The sequence below is a fragment of the Cyanistes caeruleus genome, chromosome 4, assembly GCF_971803275.1.
Source record: "Cyanistes caeruleus chromosome 4, bCyaCae1.hap1.1, whole genome shotgun sequence".
Classification (NCBI taxonomy): Eukaryota; Metazoa; Chordata; class Aves; order Passeriformes; family Paridae; genus Cyanistes; species Cyanistes caeruleus.
In genome coordinates this window covers 26,275,275-26,295,680 of record NC_141704.1, presented here as the reverse complement: position 1 = coordinate 26,295,680, position 20,406 = coordinate 26,275,275, and the positions used below count along the sequence as shown (strand labels likewise).

General features: G+C 39.0%; 1 protein-coding gene and 1 long non-coding RNA gene across 3 annotated transcripts in view; one reads left to right on the top strand and one right to left on the bottom strand.

Annotated features, from left to right (window-relative positions):
- ZNF277 (zinc finger protein 277) overlaps positions 1-20,406 on the top strand; it is a 45,686-nt gene that overhangs the window by 23,854 nt on the left and 1,426 nt on the right. The window contains exons 5-10 of the mRNA XM_086887099.1: positions 7,633-7,724; positions 9,074-9,184; positions 11,042-11,174; positions 16,829-16,896; positions 18,076-18,172; positions 18,686-18,728. Of these exons, the coding sequence (XP_086743225.1) occupies positions 7,633-7,724; positions 9,074-9,184; positions 11,042-11,174; positions 16,829-16,896; positions 18,076-18,172; positions 18,686-18,728 (544 nt within the window). The remainder of the gene's footprint in view (positions 1-7,632; positions 7,725-9,073; positions 9,185-11,041; positions 11,175-16,828; positions 16,897-18,075; positions 18,173-18,685; positions 18,729-20,406) is intronic.
- On the bottom strand, positions 113-16,829 carry LOC147653501 (uncharacterized). Of its 2 annotated transcripts, none has more exons than XR_015286279.1 (3): positions 16,542-16,829; positions 13,971-14,062; positions 113-3,556 (listed from the first exon to the last, which is right to left on the bottom strand). It is a non-coding gene; the product is annotated as an uncharacterized LOC147653501 (long non-coding RNA). The 2 variants fall into 2 exon arrangements; XR_015286278.1 differs by lacking the exon at positions 113-3,556 and adding an exon at positions 4,437-6,032 and having other exon boundaries at positions 16,542-16,632.

Sequence of the window (20,406 nt, the reverse complement as noted above, 5' to 3'; positions counted from 1 at the left end):
AAGAAATTACTGTTGTTTCATTTTTTAAGGTAAATACTCCAATAGAATAATATATTGTAACTTAGGCATTTTAAAGTGAAAGGGTTTTTTTGCTAGATGACAAAATTCTGAATTTTTTTTTTTTTTTTTTTTGAAGCTCATTTCCCTAGCTGCTGCACAAACATACACAATCCCATGTTCATAGATTTTTCCTTGGGATAAATTGTCAATGTTCCACACAAGTGGAGAATACACCCAGAACAATGAAAAAGGTTGAGTGTGCTGAACATTTTTCTTGCAAGGATCTACAATGCATTGACACACTATCTTTCATGAAATAGTATACATCTATGGAAATCAGCAAAACAGAACTTGGTGTGTGATACTGTGAGCAGAGAAGGTGATACTTACCTACAAAATCTTTGAGCAAGTTGTTTTTGTTCATTGACACTCTCTTTCCCAGATTTCATTAATTCACAGTCTCATAGTCACAAGCACCATGGTTTGTGAGCCTGGCCAGTATTGTTTCTGTGAGATGCAAAGGACAAGAATTGCCAGCTCTTGAGCCCATGTGAACCATTCTGGTTCTTCTTGCCTGATGTCAGCCTAATATTTTGGACAGACCTTGCTGAACTTTTAGGCATTGTCAGTTCTGAATGGATGGTCCTTCAAGTTCAACTTGTGCTGACCAGCTTCCAGGAGTCATAGCCTAGATTGTTGGCCAGTGGTTTTTTTTCTGTTTTCTTGTTAGAAATGCAAATATGGAGTCTGGTTTTGCTGTTGGGATAATTTAGAAATGAATGTCACGTGGTACCTAGCAGCCTTGTTGACAGTCTCCTCATGTTAGGATGCAGGGTATTCCACTGGAGATGCAGAATACCCCATACCTCTGCTCCGAGATGTTGGAATGCAGGCTTTATGGACTTTACATAAATACATTCCTCAGTTTAGTGCTGACAGCTGTGTCCTGAGAATTGTCAACACAGGCCTTTTAACCCTTTGTTATGCTGTTTCTTCTGGTATGTTTATATTACAAGTTTGTACATACACAGCATGCAAATAAAGATACGTTAAGTGATGTGCATTCAGAATGAAGGAGAACCTTACAAAATCCAAATTCTTGTCCTAGGGAAACTGGGATTGGCAGGCAAAATCCAGTTGGTTTAGCTACTCTGTGAGTGCTATTTCCATTTGGTGGGAACAGTAATATTCTTCAGCTTGAAGTACATGACTAGTGAATCCCCGGAACTGGAGGAATATGTACAAGTCTTACACAGCTTGCCATAGGATCCCAGCTCCTGAAAAGGAGAAATGTGGTAGTTCTTCCACTGGGGATTTCCCATGGAGTTGGAGTTGCCTGAGCTGAAACCTGCATTCCTGTGTAGGCCCATTAGACTGGCATGGACTCAGAAAAAAACAGCTGATGCATTCATGCCTAACATGCTTCCCTTCCAGAGCTATCTGGGATCAGTAAAAAAGGTTTGTCTAGATCAGTGTCTTACCCTTGAAAGCAGCTAAGTGTCTCTGGTATGTGCTGGCTTCTGATCTGGTGGTGATTCTTTCCCAAAATAATCATTTAGTCTCCTGCAACTGGCAGGTCAAAAATTTCTGAGTTCAGCCATATGAGCCTCCAACTCTGAACCCACAAAAACTTCCAGGATCCCCACTACAGGAGTGGGTTGTGCAGCCTAACTACACATTGGGAGAGAAGCATCTATTTGATCCTTTGTTCATTTCACACCTGGCAGGTTTTTGTATTAGAAGAGATAGTGAAGAACTTGTCCTTAGTATTGTCCAAACCATTCATGATTTGTCTCTTGATTTATCTGCCTTACATTATGTCTTTCATTAGTCCTGTTCTGGAGTGCACGCTCATGGCAAAGAAGAACAACAACATCCTGTTGTTAGGGCTGTGTTAGGAAGAGTGCTGCAGTCAGGTCAAGGGAGATGATCCTTCCCCTGTACTCAGCACTGCTGAGACCACAACTGGAGTGCTGAGTCCAGCTCAGGGCTCCCCAGTACAAGGAAGATATGGACTTCCTTGAGCAACTCTGGAGCAGGGTCGCAAAGATGCTTAAGGGACTGCGACATCCTACATACAAGGAAAGGCTGAGACAGCTTGGACTGTTAAGTCTGGAAGACAAGGTTCACAGGGGAACTCAGTGATGTGTGTAAGTACTCGATGAATGAAAAAAGCAGTCAGATTTTTCTCAGTTGTGCTCACCAACAGGACAAGAGGCAATGGGCATGAATTAAAAATCAGGAAATTCCCCCTGTAAATAAAAAACTCACTTTTTTTTACTGTGAGGGTGGTCAAACACTAGAGCAAGTTACCCAGAGAGATTGTAAACTCTTCCTCCATGCAGACAGTCAAAAGAAAACTCAACACACTCCTGGGTAACCAGGTAGAGGTGACCTTGCTTGGGCACAGGGGTTGCACCTGTTGCTCTCAAGAGATCCTTTGCAACCTCAGTGATTAGGTGATTTGAGGTTGAGGAATGCTATTTGGTGCTTCTTCACAGTGCATCATTACTGCACTTCTCTGTATCTTTTACAGTTTTCAACAATTCTTTTGAGTTTGTGAAAGACATCCTGAATTTTGCATGTGGGCATGCAGTCCAAAGTGTATATCATGTTTGTGGCTTTGAGGGAGGAAAAAGGGTTGTGACTGAGCATGCAGCTGATGTTTTCATAGCACCATCTGACTACAAAAAACAGCTCCTGGCTGCTATAAATTGGACTGTACTTTTTTGTTTTTTAAGGGTCATTTGTTTCTGGTTTTGTGGTGTTTTGTACTATGCAGTTCTGTACCAACTAAGCCTTTTCTCCACTGCAGTGCCAAGGGCATGAGGAGTCTTTTGGCAGGTGAGCAGTCTCACCTGCTCTGCAAGTAGGCATTTCCTTAAACTCTGGAATGAGTGGAGTATTTAGTCCAAAGCAAGTGCTGGTTTTGTTTACAGAGTCATTAAATTAGGAAAGAAAGAAATACACATTCTTATTATGGTGCAAAATAGTTTGCAATTATCGCTATCTTGAATATCAGAATTGTATCCTCAGTTTTTACAGAAGGATTTTGTGAAATCAAGCTGCAGCTGTAGTTGGGGCTAATGGAGTCACTGCTTTAGTTACAGCAATAAAGTCTGTTTATTTTTTCATTTCCTTTTGCTGCAATCTGAGCGTTGACTTGCAAGTTAAATAGATATTTTGCTTTGTAAAGCCTTTTACCTCCAGACAAGTCCAGCAATTAAGAGTGAGCTGGCAAATGGGCTCATGTGAGTTGCGTAGAATAAAGACCAGAACTATACAACTTTTGGTGATTTTTCTGCAGCCTTTGAATCCTAACTGCTGTCTCCAACAGCAAGCCCAAACAAGGACAAATGCTGTCTTTAAAATGTGCTGCCTGAAGCATTTCATTCTGCAGTTTTGAAACTCCAGTTTAGGAATATTTCAGGCTGTATTGCAGCAGGGAGCTAGCCAAGGTGGATGTCATGCAGAGACATAATGGTGACTGTGATGTATTGAGAGAGGCCAAGGAATGAGCCTGAAGTAGGTTAGAGAGCACAGCTTGCTGAAATAGCTGAAAGGGATGTGAAATACAAAACAGATATGGTCTTTTAGAAAAACACAGCCGTGACAAAGAATTCATAGTTGTCAAGCACTACCAGGCAAGGAAGTCCTGGCAGCAAAACTAGAGATACATGGAGTGGGGGGCAGTGTCAATATAAGTCACCTGGGTGTTTTCTTTAAATAAAAAAGTAACATCCCCAAACCTATTTTTCATCCCCAAACCACACTTCCTACAACAGCGCTGACCTTGTCTTGCTGTCATGTATAAAGCTATTCACGTGACCAGTAGTTTTAGGAGAAGGGGCTTCTCTTTCCCCCAATAATTAAAGATCCTGAAGAGGAGTTTTCACCAAGACTACAAGCTCTAGTAGCTTCCCAGGGAGAGCTGTTTGTATGATGCCCAGTTTGCCACAATCTTAAGCTGCAACAAGATTCAGGAGGTTGAAGATATACACTGGGAGGGATGGAGATGTTAGTCCAGTTTAGTGTAATGCAACACCAGAAGTGTTTACTGAGTAGCTGGTAATGTCTGCATGTTAAAACCTACTTCTGAATTCTGTAGGCCCTTCTTTGCCTACGTTGGGTATTTAATTGCTTTTTTCACTCTGGAATCTTGCCTGTTCTCTCAGTTTATGAAGACTAGTCATACAAATGGTCAGAAATAGTTTTATCTGATTCCATAATGACTGTTGGGTAAATTATGTCAGGTCTAAGTACAATTGATGTCCAGCCTTTAACCATTCCTTATCCTTTGCTGATCCTGGTTCTTTTTTATTTTTGTTTTAAATGCATTTCTTTAACAGTTGTGACATAATTAGACTGAAGCCCTGCATGATCCAAACATTCTTCTTTGCTTGTGTCTGGTCTCTTGCTGCATTGGATCTATGCTCTTTCTTTTTGTTTGTTTCTGGTGTATTTGAGGGTGGGGGAAGAAGGTCAGTTTTTGCTATTTCATTTTACTGCATTAGCCTGTCTCCATCTTCTTTTGCTTGTCACCTTTATCCTGCTTCAGCTTGGCAACCTGTGGTATGTGTCTAATGTAATTTCAACCCTCTTTCTTTTCATACATCTTTATATAGTTAGTTTTCATCATACCATGAAACTCATCCTCCTTGTTTTAATTGACTCAGCTTCCTGAATGAGCTGTAAGAATGTCTTCTACATCAGTGTCACAGCACCCTTCAAAGGCTGTCATTTGACCTGTCATTGATTACAGCCTTTTCAGGTGTAATTTTTAGCCTGTGCCACTTTAGTGGCTGAGTCAACTCAAGAAGAGGAGCACTAGGGAAGAAGGGAAGAACCTAAGAGCAAATGGGATGGACAGTTAGAGGAGCAATACCCTTATACCTGTCCCAGTTAGTCATTCCAGTGTTCCTTTTGAACCCGATCTCTGTGAAGGCTGGAATCAAGGCTGAGATACAGGAGAAAAAGAAGGGGGGGAAAAAAGAAAACAAACACTTTTTTTAATGTTTTGGGTATTTTTGTCTTTGTATCAACAATGAATCAATGCTGACATCCCCAAACAGTCCAGGAGGTTGGAAGCTGATGCAAGTATTTAAGCAAACTGCTCATTTCCTGCCTCATAACTTCAGTTTCTGATTGACACACATTACTAGAATGTCTCTGCTCAGAAAAATTTCTGTTTTATGTAAGTTATTGTAATTGCTGTTCTTCCTTTGGAGTTCCAGCAGTGAAATAGAGGGCTGGAAATGTCTGTAGGGAAGAAGAGCAGCCTTGTTCCCTTTCCTGTATTTGATGTGAACTGGTGCTTTTAATTCCTCACCTGTCCAGGTATCCAATATGCTTTCTGGTTTTGAAAGTTCCCTGTAGCAATGAAAGATGCCAATATTTCATAAAAAGGAGGGTCTGCCTTGGAAAATACTTTTTAAACTCTGTTGAGTAAATTGGTAAAGCAACAATACTGGGTTAATCAAAGCTTCCCAGCTGCCAAGCGTGCTGGTCTAGGGGGAAACAGGAAGGGTGAGAGTATAGTAGCAGCAGCATCATCTGTGTGGAGCATGCAGTATGCTTCTCCTTCCTCCTCAGACATAACTGAGAGCAGTTGCCAGCAAGGGCTTCAGTAAGCAGTCTGGAGTTAGGCAGACAAATACTGCAGAAAACCTTTTGCCCTGCTAGTGAATTAAAATCAGGAAGCTACCTTGGAATACCATTAATGAGGATGGGGGTGTTTCTATCCTTGTGTTTGAATTGTACATGATTGCTTTTAATTTCCATTTAGATTGTTTCCAGTGTTTTTTACTAAGTGTATACACTGTGTTTATGATGGTTTCAAATCCAGGGTTAGCCAAACAGGATCAAACATGCTGCTGAGTGGAGAGAGGGGCAGCAACTCATATCAGAGAAAGCCCCAGTTTCCACTGATGTGCTATGGGACACTCACTGCCCACATGGAGCAGTCTTTTTTGCATCTCTGCTGAAGGGCTCTGACAAGGGTGTGCTCCATTCATCTCTTTCAAGAGTCAGCCCTGAAAAATAGGAATTTACATTTCTGTGAGCTGACATTTTGCATAACACAGCAGGACATGAGCAGATACAGCCTAAAATGTGAGTGCATGCTGCTGAGCATGACTCCAACATAAAATGCATACCTTGTAGTACAAAAAAAAACCCAGAAGACCCCCAGCATTTCTATTTTCAGGGTAACAGACACTTAACTACAGTTCCCAAGTGGTGTGGTTGAATATGGGCCCTGGAAGGGGCTGTGGCACAGTGTGCCAGTGTCCCCTGGCACCCACAGACACCATGCCAAGTGCATCTCAGGTGCAGCACTCTCATACTCTTGACAGACATCTTCCCACCCCACTGCTCCTCACTGGGTGTAGCAAGCTGATTTTGTGGAAGAGAAGTAGACAGCACATTTGTTCACCCGGTGTCAGCCTCCTGCCGTCTCTCAGTGGGATGTGGTGTGATACATCCACACTGCAGGACACGCTGGGGCCTTCCATCACAATGGCTCAAGCTTTCCTCTCAATTATTTTGGGGTTTAGGGTGTATGTCTTTCTTTTTTCCTTTCTTTTATGCCTTCTCTGGAGTTTATCCAACAGGTGAAGCTGAATTCAGGTGGGCTCTGTGGACAAATTTGGGCATTAATCCACATAAAAGGGTTACCAAAGAGACAAGTGAGAAACACAGAGTTTCACTGCAGGTTCTAAAGAGATAAAGAGATTGAGAAAATCCCCTAAGAAATTCAGTCAGGATCCTGAATGTCAGAAAGCAGGTAGAAGCACCTTTATGTTGCACAGAATTTAAATCCTTTACCAGTTATCAATACTTAAAACACAAGCACAGAGTGGTATGCTGCTAGGCTGAAAATGTGCAAAGTTTAATCCAGACATTGATTCATCCGTGTCCAAGATGATTATGGCCTTGCCACCTGAAGTGCATAGTACCTGCACAGTATTACTACACTGCTGCTGTTACAGCAATGGAGACAAATCACCTGCTGTTTGATTTTGTTGTTCTTAGGAATATGTACCAAGTGCTGTAAAGTGTCTGACCCAGCCTGTTGCCCTATCTTAAACAGAGCCAGAGTAAAGGCCATGACCTTCTCCTTTTCCCTGGGTTTGGTATGTTCTGGCTTACAGAAACTGCCAGAGCTGTGTCCTGCATTAGGAAAAATCCCTCTAGGTTGCCTGCAGTTAGCCATGTAGGACTGAGTTTGCCATTCCACTGGGCACTAGGTGGTTACCCATAAACCTCCTCATTGGTACCAGAGGTCAACCTGAATCACAGGTGGAAACATTAAATTATATGTTTTATACAGAATTATTTAAATAGTTGCATGAGATCTCACTGGGGATTGTATTTATTTCCATGCACCATGTATATAAAGTTAAGAGAATTTTACTGGAACTTAGCTGGGACACATACTGCCTTTGGAAAGACTTGGAAGTTTTGTGAGAACTCACTCAAAACGTACTAACATCTGGTTTGTTCCAGCAGCACATTTGAATTTTATATGTTCATTGTTACCAGTAAGGATAAATATGTAGAATAAGCTTATGTGATGGCATGATTTTATGCTTATGGTTTTGTCTGAATAACTGTATCTCTTTCTTTTTATAGAAAGAAATTCTAGAACAGCAACAACAAGAGAGATATGACACAAGTTTTCATAGTGTGTGTATGTTCTGTGATCAAGAATTCACAGGAAACAGGTTTGTTTATTGCCCTGTTTCTTTTGTTTTATTTTTTTATATCTACTCAGCATCTTTGTTTATGTTTTCGGTGTCATTGAACCAGTTAATGCATAATGGTAGGACTCATAATTAACTTCAAAGTATAGTTTAAGTATTTCTTTCAACTAAAATGCCATTTTAAATAGATGCTGTCCTACTACTCAAACCTTTTTATTTATTCCAGTGCAATTATTTCTACTACACAGTACGCTGGAGTTGGGAATGAACTATTTTAAAGAGAAACTCTTTTTTGGCAGATGTTTTCATGACCAGGACAACTGTGTAAGCCAATGTGATGGTTAAAAAAAATTTTTATCCAGTTGTACATTTTCTTATTTAAAGCTCACCTAACTAGTGTGAATTTGAGTATCAAATGAAAAAGAGGAGGGGAAAATTAGAGTGAGAACAGAGGGCTTTACAGCATCAGTCAAGTGTAAGAATTGCATTGAAATGCATGTTCCAAAGAAACTTTGTTTATTCAGAGTAAATCAGTTTCAGTTGGAGAGGCTAAGTCTGTTTGCATGGGTAGTTCTGGTAATCTGGAAGGGTAGAAGCACCTGGGGTCATATTCCTGCAGGTCATCCCAATGTTCTGTGAGTGTCCCTCTCTACTGTCTAGTGACAGTAGAGGAACTTCATCCTCTGCTTCCTCTTGGGTGTGACATGCATAGTGCATGTTTGAAAATCATGCCTGGACAGTGGTAAAAGCAAGTGTCAACATTTGGTCTTCAGGCCCCAAAGGCAGAAGCTGAGTCCTATAGAGAGGTTGGCCACCTAAGGAATTAACCAGTATATCTCTGTTAGAAGAATATCTTATTTGAACATCCTTTATGTTTATTTGTGTACACTTTTGAGTGCCATCCATGTTGCTAGTGCTGTGTGAAGCAATATTGATGTAAAAGCGCATTGCATCCAAGAATTTCTTATCTGCTAACCAGCATGGAGAAGTCTGACAAATGGCTTTTTAGAATGTGTCTCAGGAGGGTTGTTTGAAATGTGATTTGCTTATACAGGGTAATGATTGAGCTTTGCTAACAGCAAGGGTCAAAATAAACTATACTGTAATTTTCATTTAAAGGATTATATTTCATGGATGTTGATGGAGCAGTTGAAAAGTTACTGAACATTCAGCAAAACTGAAAATGAAAAACTTCCTGTTTCAATAAAATTGCATTCTTTTTTCCTAGCAGTGACAGCAAGACTATTACTGTTCATTTCACATTGGCGTTTATGCAGTTTTAGAGCCATTGTTGTATTTTAAATCACTAATTGAATAATTGTTGTATATATCCAAAAGTATGTAACATTCTATTTGAATGTCTTTTGTAGATCTGTTCTTCTCAATCATATGGCAAGAGAGCATGCCTTTAACATTGGGCTGCCAGATAACATTGTGAACTGCTATGAGTTTTTGGCTGTATTACAGGGAAAGCTTGACAAGTAAGTAGTTTGTTTGTTTGTTTTCAATAAACTTGGTTTGTATTTCTTTTAACTTGGAAATAGTAGGTAAAAATTGATTCCACAATTGTGACTAGTTAAGAAGAAGCAAAGAGAGCATGTAAGTTTATTGTGAGTCATCTTAGAAGTCTTTTTGTTGACTTACTGATTGGTAACAGTTCATAGCACAAAGTCAAGTGCTGTGTTTCAGTTACCTGTTGCACAGCTTGACATCAATAATAGCACATGCCCTTTTTTTATAACTGTTAGCATTAATGTTCTTTCTCATCATGACAAACTTTTTGCTAAACATCTCTTTAATCACTGAATACAGAGTCCTTGTTCCAGTCTTCATTTGCCTCTATATACCATTACTGTGGGATGTTTGGTCTCTCCCTTTTGTACTGCTTACAGAGCAAACCCAGAGCAGAAGGGGATAGATACATATTAACTTCTTCAAGAAATTAAGACATATTAAGGATGCCTTTTCTCTTATCATTGGTGCTGCCTAATGCACTGAATTACTGTGCTCACTGAGAATTTGCAGTTCTACTGTTTATCAGTAGGACCTGAGGCTTTCAATTAGAGGCAGTTTTCTCAAAGCTGATCCTCTCTGTAGTTAATGCACATGCTGAAATTGTGTCCAGAGTAGTGAAAGGCCGCTCCCCCTATGGCTAAGAGTAGACTTATTAGCTATGCTAGTAGAATATAACTGAGAATAAATTACTGGAGGAGAAAGATCTTGTTTCAGGCAAATAAGACTACATTATGTATGCTGACAGAAAGCCTTCCATACTCTTCGTGGGAATGCTTTTCTAAAGTAGAGCAAACACTTTGCTGTTAGCAGGTGGAGCAAAGCAGATATTAAAATTCATAGTTGTATTCTTGCATCAGACCTGTGATTCACCAGCAAGGCAATCTTGATTTGAAGTCTGCAAGCACAGGGAGAATTCAAAACTTCTTAAATGTCTTGAAAGGCAAAATGATACTGAGAATCCTGAATTCCTGCTGCACACAAAACATCTGAGGGGACTATAGAACCAAAAGAGTTTTATGATGGTGATCTAAGGCAGTGCATATATTTCTGTTTTGTTTGAATTGGTCTAGAATACATACTGTGATAAAATTCTCATTTGTCAATGAATGTTTCACAATGAATGTGTTTTCACCTTCTCAAGTAATGTGTATATACACCTAAATAATACTCTCACATCTATGTATATATGTGTATGTAGATATGTGTATATATGTTTATCTATGAATTATATATGCTTTGACAGTGGGGATGTGAATTTATTTACTGAATTTTACTTCTTAGGATTTCAAAACCCATTGACCACCCTGGCAAACTTTCATTTACCCTCCCTGTTGAGGTAGACCTATAAAAACTTTCTATTTAGCTAATTGAAATTGTTTCAAAAGATAAGTAGTATGTTCAGTTTGGTTTTTTTTCACTCTGAATTACAAAGAAACAATTACGGATGGATTGGATGTCAGTGAGTCCATGCTGAGTTACAGAGCTCACACAGTGAGCAATCAGCAGCTTTTCTGTGCCTGCTTTGGGTAATCAGACTTTCCTCCCACTTTGCATATGGGGCAAACAGTAAACTTCTTTGTTACCTGTATTTTTCATTTTCTGTCATTCTTACTTCTGTTTAGTAGTAGTAGTAATAGTTACTCTACTGTGATCTAAGACTATCTTGTAATTTTATTTTTTTTTTCAAATGAGCTTTCTGTTTATTTCAGTTTGCTCTGACATTCTTAGGTTAATCTTACTATATATAACTCCAGCTTATTTAAGTTTATTGTTTTGTACTATTTTCATTTTAACATGTTGACCTGTTTACCTTTTTATCTTAGCTTGCAGTGTTTATACTGTGAAAAAGTCTTCAGAGACAAAAACACACTTAAAGACCACATGAGAAAGAAGCAGCATCGCAGAATCAATGCCAAAAATAAAGAATATGACAAATTTTATATCATTAATTACTTGGTAAGTAGTTCTATGAATAATTAACAAACTGACTAAAGAGATGCAGACATTATCTAGTTAAAAGTGAATAAATCCAAACTAGCAATTAGTAAAAAGGTCAAAAATCAAGTGAAGGATTCTTAAGAAGTATGCTCATTTATGGTATGATATTCTGGATAATTGTCAAACTAAGCACTAGGAAACATTTTTTGTTGAGTTTTGATTTTGAGAGATGCAAGAATGTAGCTTGAAGAGACACTAATCATCATGTCATTAGTGCTCAAAAACTGCTTTAAAACAGGAGGGAAAGCGAGATAGAGCAATGAACTAAATGGAGGTCTAACTTAAAGCAAGTTGGCTTTGTGCTCGTTTTCTACAAACCTTAAGCTGGAAGTGCTCTTCAAAGTATAAATTAAATTCAAAGAGGAGGAAAATGAAAGACCCAGAGATGAAAGAAAAACAGTTAGTTTTTAGCCTCCAGGTAGGTGTATGTTGCTAAACATTTTTTTATCTCACACCTTTGAGAGTGTGTGCATGTAACAGATTTTCACTTGCTGCCTTTGACTTATGAATATAGGAGCTGCTTCAAAATCTGCTATATTCTGTCCCAGAAATAACTACAGTTCACCTGAAATAGTCTTTGTGCCTTCTACATGTACTAATATCCAGGTTATAAATAGGCATTCTTGACTGTTTTACCTACTCTTTAGATCCTCAACAGAACTGAGCATTTACTTCTTTGGAAGTTAACAGATTTTAATTTAATGTCATTATTTTAAGTGATTTTAATAGTTTCTTTCTTCTCTTCTTTTGGTTTCTTTCTTCTCTTCTCTTGTCCTACAAGTAATATTATGTTTTCAGAATTTGGCATCTTTCTAAATTATCTTTTGTTTCTCATTTGCATTCATTGTTCACATTTTAATCTGTTCCATCTTAGCTCAGGAAATTGAGCTAGATGACTACCCAGAATCTCTGAGAACCATGAAGTGCTACTTGAGAAATTTGAGAGACATGCAGGGAGGTCATTACATGAATACAGACACAATGGCTGTGCCATGTTAATAAGCAGAATATGCCAAAGTAAATATAACAGCAAGGCTAATATTCACATACCTAAGGTCTTTTCTCCAGCTACTCCAAAACTGGTGGCCTTGCCCATGCCTGTCACCTGAGAATGATCTGTGGCCTGTGTGCTTCCTGAACCACATCCAGGAGTGGTCTGAGTGATGCTGCTTGCGTGGCCACAGAACATGCAAACTGTTTAACAGTCAGGGCCTTGGTCCCCTTTGCCTGTAGCTGGGGTTCTGGCCAGAACTTTGCAGGATGCCTTCACGTGCCAGCCTGAACCCGCTCAGCTATTGGTCACGGAGTAGCATCACTCAGATATATATTCTTTTGGGTTCTTGAAATTACAGACAATAGTAAATATAACTCAAATAAGCTATGTCAAAACATCATAATATATAAAATGGGGCAGTGGGTACTGCATATGCAAGATCTTATGCCAGTACCTCTTCTGGGACATACTTGGGTGATCACAGTTCTTTGTCTGGCTCTGCATGCTCTGTCCACACATTTTGAAGTTGTCTGCACTGCAGTCTACTCAGGAGACTGTTCCTACTCAGCCTTTCTGATCCTTCAGACTATACTCACATCAGAATTTCTGATATTTATTCTTTAAAAGAAAGAATTAAAAAATAAATAAATATTGAAAACAGACCTAAATACTCTTGTTTTAAACACTTCTAGCATAGTTCACTATAAAATGTATATTTGCACACAGGAAATTTTTAGCTGCATAAGGGAAGGTGTTTGCTTTCCAAAGAGCCTTTGCCAACCCTTTTTTTTTCCTGCACAGAGACAAGAAGACTAAAAGGAAGAACCTCAGTTTGTTCACCCAGAGTTCAGTAGATTGGCCTTTACATTGTAAGGAGGAAATATTCTGTCCTGCACATACATGCTCTACAGTAGATTTTTTAAAATGAGATAGGATGGGGTTTTTTTCAAGCTGAGTCTATATCAGTAAATTCTAGATTCTACACAACATCTGCTTTCTGTAATGGCTCAATGTAGTGATTTTGCTTCCTCTCCCATAACACCTCACAATTTACCAGAAATTTATTTTTCAATGTGTACTATCAAGATTGACTCATTTTTACCAGTGAGCATTAGAGGTCTGTGCTTCACATTGCTCTAAATATCCAGGGGATTATACAAAGACATAAACATGGTTTACAGAGATCTGAAATGATTCACCAGTGGATTTGGAGGTCTTTTGTCTTTATTGTGTTAAGTGTGGAAAATTACACCAATCCTACAGAATGGCTTGAAGTGTTAATTCACAGAGATGAGCTGGTGCTGGAGTGTGAAGAACTGAGCAGCAGTGTATCCATGATATATAGATGTGGAATTCCTTATTTTTATTTTCTTCAAAACAAAAACTTCCAACCTAATTTTCTTGTTTCTCTGTGTGAATCATCCTGTGGCCCCATGACACACCTTGCACAAATAGCCATGTAAAAATGGAGAGGGAAGAACTTTGTGGTGACTGCTGGAGGCCATAAAAGAACAGAAGGCAATATTAAACCTCTCTTAGTCCCAGAGGAGCTGAGGCAAACCCAGGCTGACAAGGCCTTCTTTTTCTGTATTCACGTGATTGTTACCAGCAGCACTTTCAGGTATAGAGTATCCTTTGTAGGAAACCCAGGTGTCTATTTTCAAATTGCCTAATGGCATGTGTCTACAGTATGTAACATCACTGTAATTAATACACTTATAACTAAGCTAGGCAGCTGAAAAATGGTACCTACTACTTACTAGAAAACTTGTTTCATAAAGCCTTTATTTTCCTCAAAGACAGCAAAAAGATGCTTTCTCCTTATTGCCAAGCTCTAGGTCATCACTATTATCTGTTGGAGGAGAGGGGAAAAATATTTTATTATGGGAGTCACTACTTATATTTAGCCTCTTTTGATTTACATGGTGTGTATTTTGTAAAACAGTAAAGGGGAACCCTTCATCAGTTGGTGACAGTTCAAGATTTAATAAAATTCCCCCAGTTGGGGAATGCTTCATATTGAAATTCATCCGAAGATTTAACTAATGTTGGGGTAAGGTCATCTCTTTTTCCTGATAGACCGCCTTGAGTTCTGCAGCAATATAAAACAGTTAACATAACTCGGATGATCACAGCAAGACAGGTGAGAAGAAGGGAAAGAGAAAATTTGCAGGGAAAAAAACAACATATGTTTGGAGTTTCTGAGCTCCACAGGCCTGGAACTCCATTTGCATGTAGTTTGGGAACTGCTCTTTAGGGAACACTGCTTGAGATACCAGCTGCTGTTTCTTGTTTTCTCCCATCTCTGCACTTTTTTTTCCAAGCTGGGGTGTGTTGTCTCAGTGAGGCAACTACTTTCTGCCTGTAGAGCTGCACTCAGGTTGAGAAGGCAAATTGCCAATGAGGCATTTCATCTCTGTGCATTTAGACTACATTTTGGAAGAGGAAATTATCAAACCACACACATTTGCATGTTCTCACCTTTCTATAGGATCATCCTCTCCGTGAGGTAAACAGAAAATATTTAAAAGAAAAAGTTGTTTTTTCTTGAATATATAGCAAGGCCTTCGGGGTTTTCTTAATTATGCATTTTCTAGTGTTTGAACTATTAACAATGTCGAGTCTCATTTTTTCTCTGGTTTTGTTAAGAATTTCTTGGGAATCTCTAGAGACCATTCCTGGCAGCTCTTGCATCTTGGATGAAAAAGCAAAGAAAGTTGAATACTTAACAAAGGCACCCTTGGTCCCAGATGCCCATCAAACTGGAGAACTGAAAAAGTGTTTTAAAAAAAGAAAAATAATTTAAAAAAACTTAAATATTTTTAAGAATGTTTCAAAGAACTCTTTTCCACCCAATTGCTCAGATTCAGTCTCCTGGCACTTTCATCACAGTGTTCCTAGTTATCCATTCACCGTGCAATTTTCCAGTGACACAAAACCTGGTTAGCTTTTCACTTTTTCCTTTTTTTTTTTTTCTCCTCTGAATATAAATAGATGAGGGAAACAGAGACATCTTACAAGCTCCCTCTCTGCCTTCTTCATATAAACACCATAAAAAACATCAGCAGTAACAAAGCTCAGGCATGTTTTTTTCCTTTTCACCTTCAATTAAAAGGTGAAGCTTAATATTGGCTGCTGTTTTGAACATACTCTCTTATGAGTATTTGAACATACTCTCTGATATACTTTGAGCTGGTAAAGGGAAAAATGGTGAGTATTCTTCATTTTGCAGTGGTTGTCAGCCACTATCTGCTCATTAAGGTGTTAACAGCAGACATAGGAAACTAGTGTACAGCTGGGAGAACATGTGGTGAGAGGTGTTAATGGCTTCATGTTATCTCACAGTAATGGTGACATTAATGAGTCTCCCCTCTCACTCAGAAAGCTTACACACTACCATGTAGTATCACTGAATTAATTACAGAATTTTCATTCTGTAATATATGATGACATGTTTAGAGCTGTCTAGAGACAATTGTTTATCATTTTCTTGATAGACACTAACAACATTAAAAATTCTCATTAAATTGTTAAATGATGGATATCTTTTCCTTCTTTCTCCAAACATTTTGCCATAAAGGCAATAATCATACTCGTTACTAAGGATGTTATTAAATATATTTATTAGTAGGAATATTTTAATAAAATCAATTAAAGGATTATATTTTTATTAGCTGTTTTGTTTTTGTTTGGTTTTTTTTATGGGGACAAGATCATCAACTATAATCAACTATAATCTTTGTGAATCCTCCACAGCCATCAAAAGTACAGGTTTAAAAATACTATTCTGATTACTGGTTTGTCTGCTTGGTTTTATTTTTAAAGACAAGAAGAATCCAAGGAAAGAAAAACACTAGCTAAAGATCACTGCTGGTATTTGAGTAGAGCCCTTCAGCTTTTCATTGCCTGTTATTTTTATCTCAGTCATGCTGTGAGTGCTTGCCATTGTGCTGAACACTGCACAAATGTATTGTGATACACTTCATGCTGAAGGTCTTTAAGGTATAAATAAACAACACAAAAAGTAAAAGGAAGAACAGAACACCATGCATCGATGTGTGTACATTCGAGGGTGAGAAGAGGAGGGAAGCCAAGCTGGAGTCTGTCTCACAGGTCTGTGCCCTGGCTCACGCTGCCTTTCTGGAGCTCCATAGCTAAGTTTACACCATGTTTTCACTGGCACAGCCTCGAGCCAGGTACAGGCACTGACTGGTGCAGCTGTGCCAGCTGAAGCCTTGCGTGTGACAGCTGCATTTAGCAGCACGTGCTGCTCAAAAAGATTGGATTGAGCAAGGGTGGGGGCAAACTTGAGACAGTGATAACATACCCACCTCAGGCACGCTTTGGGAGTGTTGCAGCACTGGTTTTCTTGAGAACTCTATGCCAAATCATCTTCCTCTCAGCTATAGTGTGGGAAATGCCCTGTTAAAAGGTGAAAATAATTCTTATTTTAGAAATTCTTACTAAAGCAGTGTTGTATGACTACCTTTTACTCACAGCCATACTGAAATGATCCAAAATAAGATACTGATTGCAACTTCTGAGATGTTCATTCAGTTGAGTGACAATGTGTGATGAGAATCAGGAGATGCTTTTTTCTTTTCTTTTTTCCCCCCAGGAATTTGGAAAGTCTTGGGAGGAAGTGCAGTCAGAGGATGACCGGGAATTACTAGATAACCTAGAAGAGTAAGAGTTACTTATGTACCCATTACACAGATTGCAGGACCATTATTTTTTAAAGTAGTTGCAGGGAAAATGCTGTGCACAGTTAGCACACAGTTTAAATTCATTTAAGCCAATCAAATCAACTGCAAATTGTCCTCATTAAAAACACTTCTCAGCAATGAGAGCTGTAAACTTCATATTTCAACCACAAGCCTGTTTTCTGTTTCCCTAGAGCTCAAACAAAAGCCTTCTGGGTGTGTAATGATGTAGACAAAATGCATTATTCTTTAGTTTTGCACCAGAAAACAGTCAAACAGATTTTGCTCAAATTTAGAAATTAAAAGTGAGCATCAGAAATGTCAGTATGAAGAAGAAATTGTATGAAAAATTTTGATAAAAAGGCAATAACTAGAAATTTTAGAAGGATTTCAAAGGAAGCTTTTCAGCAGTGTTGATTGAGGGCAAGATCCACCTCCTCTGCATTCTTCTGTGGTCCAGGCCCTCAGATCACTGCAGAGGTGGTTTCCTTGGCCATAGAAAATTGAATAAGCAGGAAGTAATTTATGGGCATCAAGGTCCCTGATCTTCCTGGTTCTCTCTGTGACTTGAGGTTAATTTTGCTTGACTCTACGTGGTTGCAGTAATAGTTCTGTCTCTCAGCAGTACTAGGATTTAAATGGATGTTTTGGTAAAGTATTCTCTGTGTACATGTCTAAATGTAGCATAAGTGAGTAATTAATATTTCATAAGTAAATAACACTTAGAGTTGCCTCTGCCTGATGATTATGACTTTGGCTGGTGAATTGAAAGATTAGAAAGGTATACAAGAATTTAAAAAACCTTAGAAAAATAAATACTGAAAGCAGTATTTAATGACTTGCCAAATTGGATAGATATTGAAGTTAGTATTCTGTTGATTAGTGCAGACAGTTTCAAGTAGGATTAAATGCCTGTCTGCATAGGAATTACCCAATATTAACTGCTCAGTTATTCTCAAATTTGTAGTTCTTTTAGACTCTACACCAGATTGTAATCATGTATCCAGCTATAAATCCACAGTGTCTTTTCCAACCTGTTAAAATATTCACTTTCTCTGGATTTATTTCTACTGTTGTGAAAGCAGAATCTGAATTGCCTTTTCTCAAAATATCTCTTCTCTTTTCCGTAACTAAATAAATCTTTTTGACTTTTATTCATAAGAGATTGGTCTGACTGGGAAGAGTATCCTGTATGTGCAGTTTGTCTGTTTTGTGAACAACAGGCAGACACCACAGAAAAACTGGATCTTCACATGCAGGTAAGATTTCTTTTAAATAACAGCTTTTTTCAGCACTTTGGAATTTAAAATTGTGTTTGTAATATCTTTATTAAGGTCAAATCAGCTGCTGCATCAGTATACCCTCTTCAGCACAGAATTGAAGTACTGCATGCACCTCCAGCATTTGTTCTTTAAAACATGCAGAGAAGTCAAGCTTTACATTAAGAGTATGAATGGCTATTAGTCGTGAGTGTACAGGCTGCTACAGGCAGTAAAAAAAAAGCATCTTTGATATCATAGTAGTTTCATGATTTAGTATATTTTATGGTTAGCATCTGTGTTTAACTTTTAATAAGCTATTTAACAGTATTAAATATGAATACGAAAGTTTCTGATGAACCAAAACTTTCGGGGTTTGTTTCATGCATTCATATTTGCATATCTGTATGTGTATGTCTGTGTCAGCCCATGAAAAGCTGAGCTGTTTTTAACTTGGAGTAGTAGAAGTAGTGGAAATAAGATTTTTTTTTCTTCCTTTTTTTTTTTCTCCAGAAATCACATGGATTTCACTTTCCCAAAATAAAGTCAGAGCATGGTGAGTAAGAGGTGCTGTAATTGTCAGCATTTGCCACTAGTGTGGAGAAAACCACATCATAAGAATAGTGGAAAACAAGTTTATCGGTTTTATTTTTGTAGAGACATTTAACTTTTCCATTATGGAAACTGTTTCTGCCAGCTTACAAAAGCAAGCCAAGAACACTTTATTTTTATGGAACTGTTGTTACTGCCAAGGATGTGTGCTATTTTCTTTAGACCCATTGGATTCTTTTGCAGAGTAATCTACAAATACCTGCTCTATGAATTCCAGGTCTATCTGCTGGAGACTTGAAAGTATTATTATTTTTATTCTTCTTCTTGTTGTTATTACTATTATTATGCCTGTCAATGCCTGCTTGCAAGCTAGAAGCTTTGTTTGGCCAGTGTTTGCTTTCTGCTGTAGAGTAGAATCATTTAGGTTGTGGAAGGCCTTTAAGATCCTTGAGGCCAACCATTAACCCAGCACTGCCAAGTCCACCACTAAACCATGTCCCTGAGTGCCACATCTACACATATTTTAGATGCCTCTGGGCCTGGTGACTCAGTAACTACTTCTCTGAGCAGCCTGTGCCAAGGCTTGACAAGCCTTTTGGTGAAGAAATTTTTCTTAATATCCAGCTTCAATCTCCCCCTATCACTTGTTACTTGGAAGAAGAGACTGACCCCTACCTGGCCACAGCCTCCTTTCAGGTAGCTGTAGAGAGCTATTAAGTCATCCTGGAGCCTCCTTTTCTCCAGGCTAAACAGGGGGCAATCCCTGCCCTGGCCTCACTATTGCTGATACAGGCCAGGGTGCCGTTGGCCTTCTTGGCCCCCTGGGCACAGCTGGCTCCTGTTCAGCTGCTGTCACCACCACCCCCAGGTCCTTCTCCACCACAGCTTCCCCCAGCCTCTAACGCTGTGTGAGGTTGTGTGACCCAGTTGCAGGACGCAGCACTTAACTCTGTCAGACATAATACACTGACATCCTGACCCAGGCTCCTCTCTAGCAGGCCTGGTTTTATCCTTTACCCCCTTCAAATCTAGTTTGAAACTGCCTCAAGGACCCTGCTAACTCCTGTGCAAGGATTCTTTCCCTGCTTCAAGACAGGTGTACCCCATCTGTCACCAGCAGGCCTGGGGTCATGTTGACACACCCATGATCCGAAAACCCAAAATTCTTCCAGTGACACTGGAAAGTATGGCTTGAAACCAGATATTGATCTGCTGGCTCTTCCTGTTTTTTCCCTTGTTATTCCCTGCAAGTGGAAGAACAGAGGAAAACACTGTTTGTGCTCCTGATCCCTTAACCAGTCTTCCCAAGGCCCTGCAGTCTCTCCTGATTGCTCTAGGACTTCTTGTTGCAACTTCATCACTGCCCACCTGAAAAATTCTTGTCACACACTTAACCTGAGCCCCAAGGAGGCAGCAGACTTTCCAGGGAATCCAGGGTACAATACCAGTAGTCATTCTCTCTCATTTCCCAATATTCTTCAACCTACTTGCCTGCTCCTGAAGCTCTGTCACTAAGTCTAAAGACTTAGACTGAGAGGAAGGAAAATGTTCCGAGTTTTTGCTCCAAAAGAAGGGTTGGATTCCCAGCAGCTAGGAATAAACACTTATTCAGTTAATTCGTTAAGATACAGCATGCAGGCAGTACTGTCTTCAGTGAACTTTTATCAATCCTTATGCTTAAT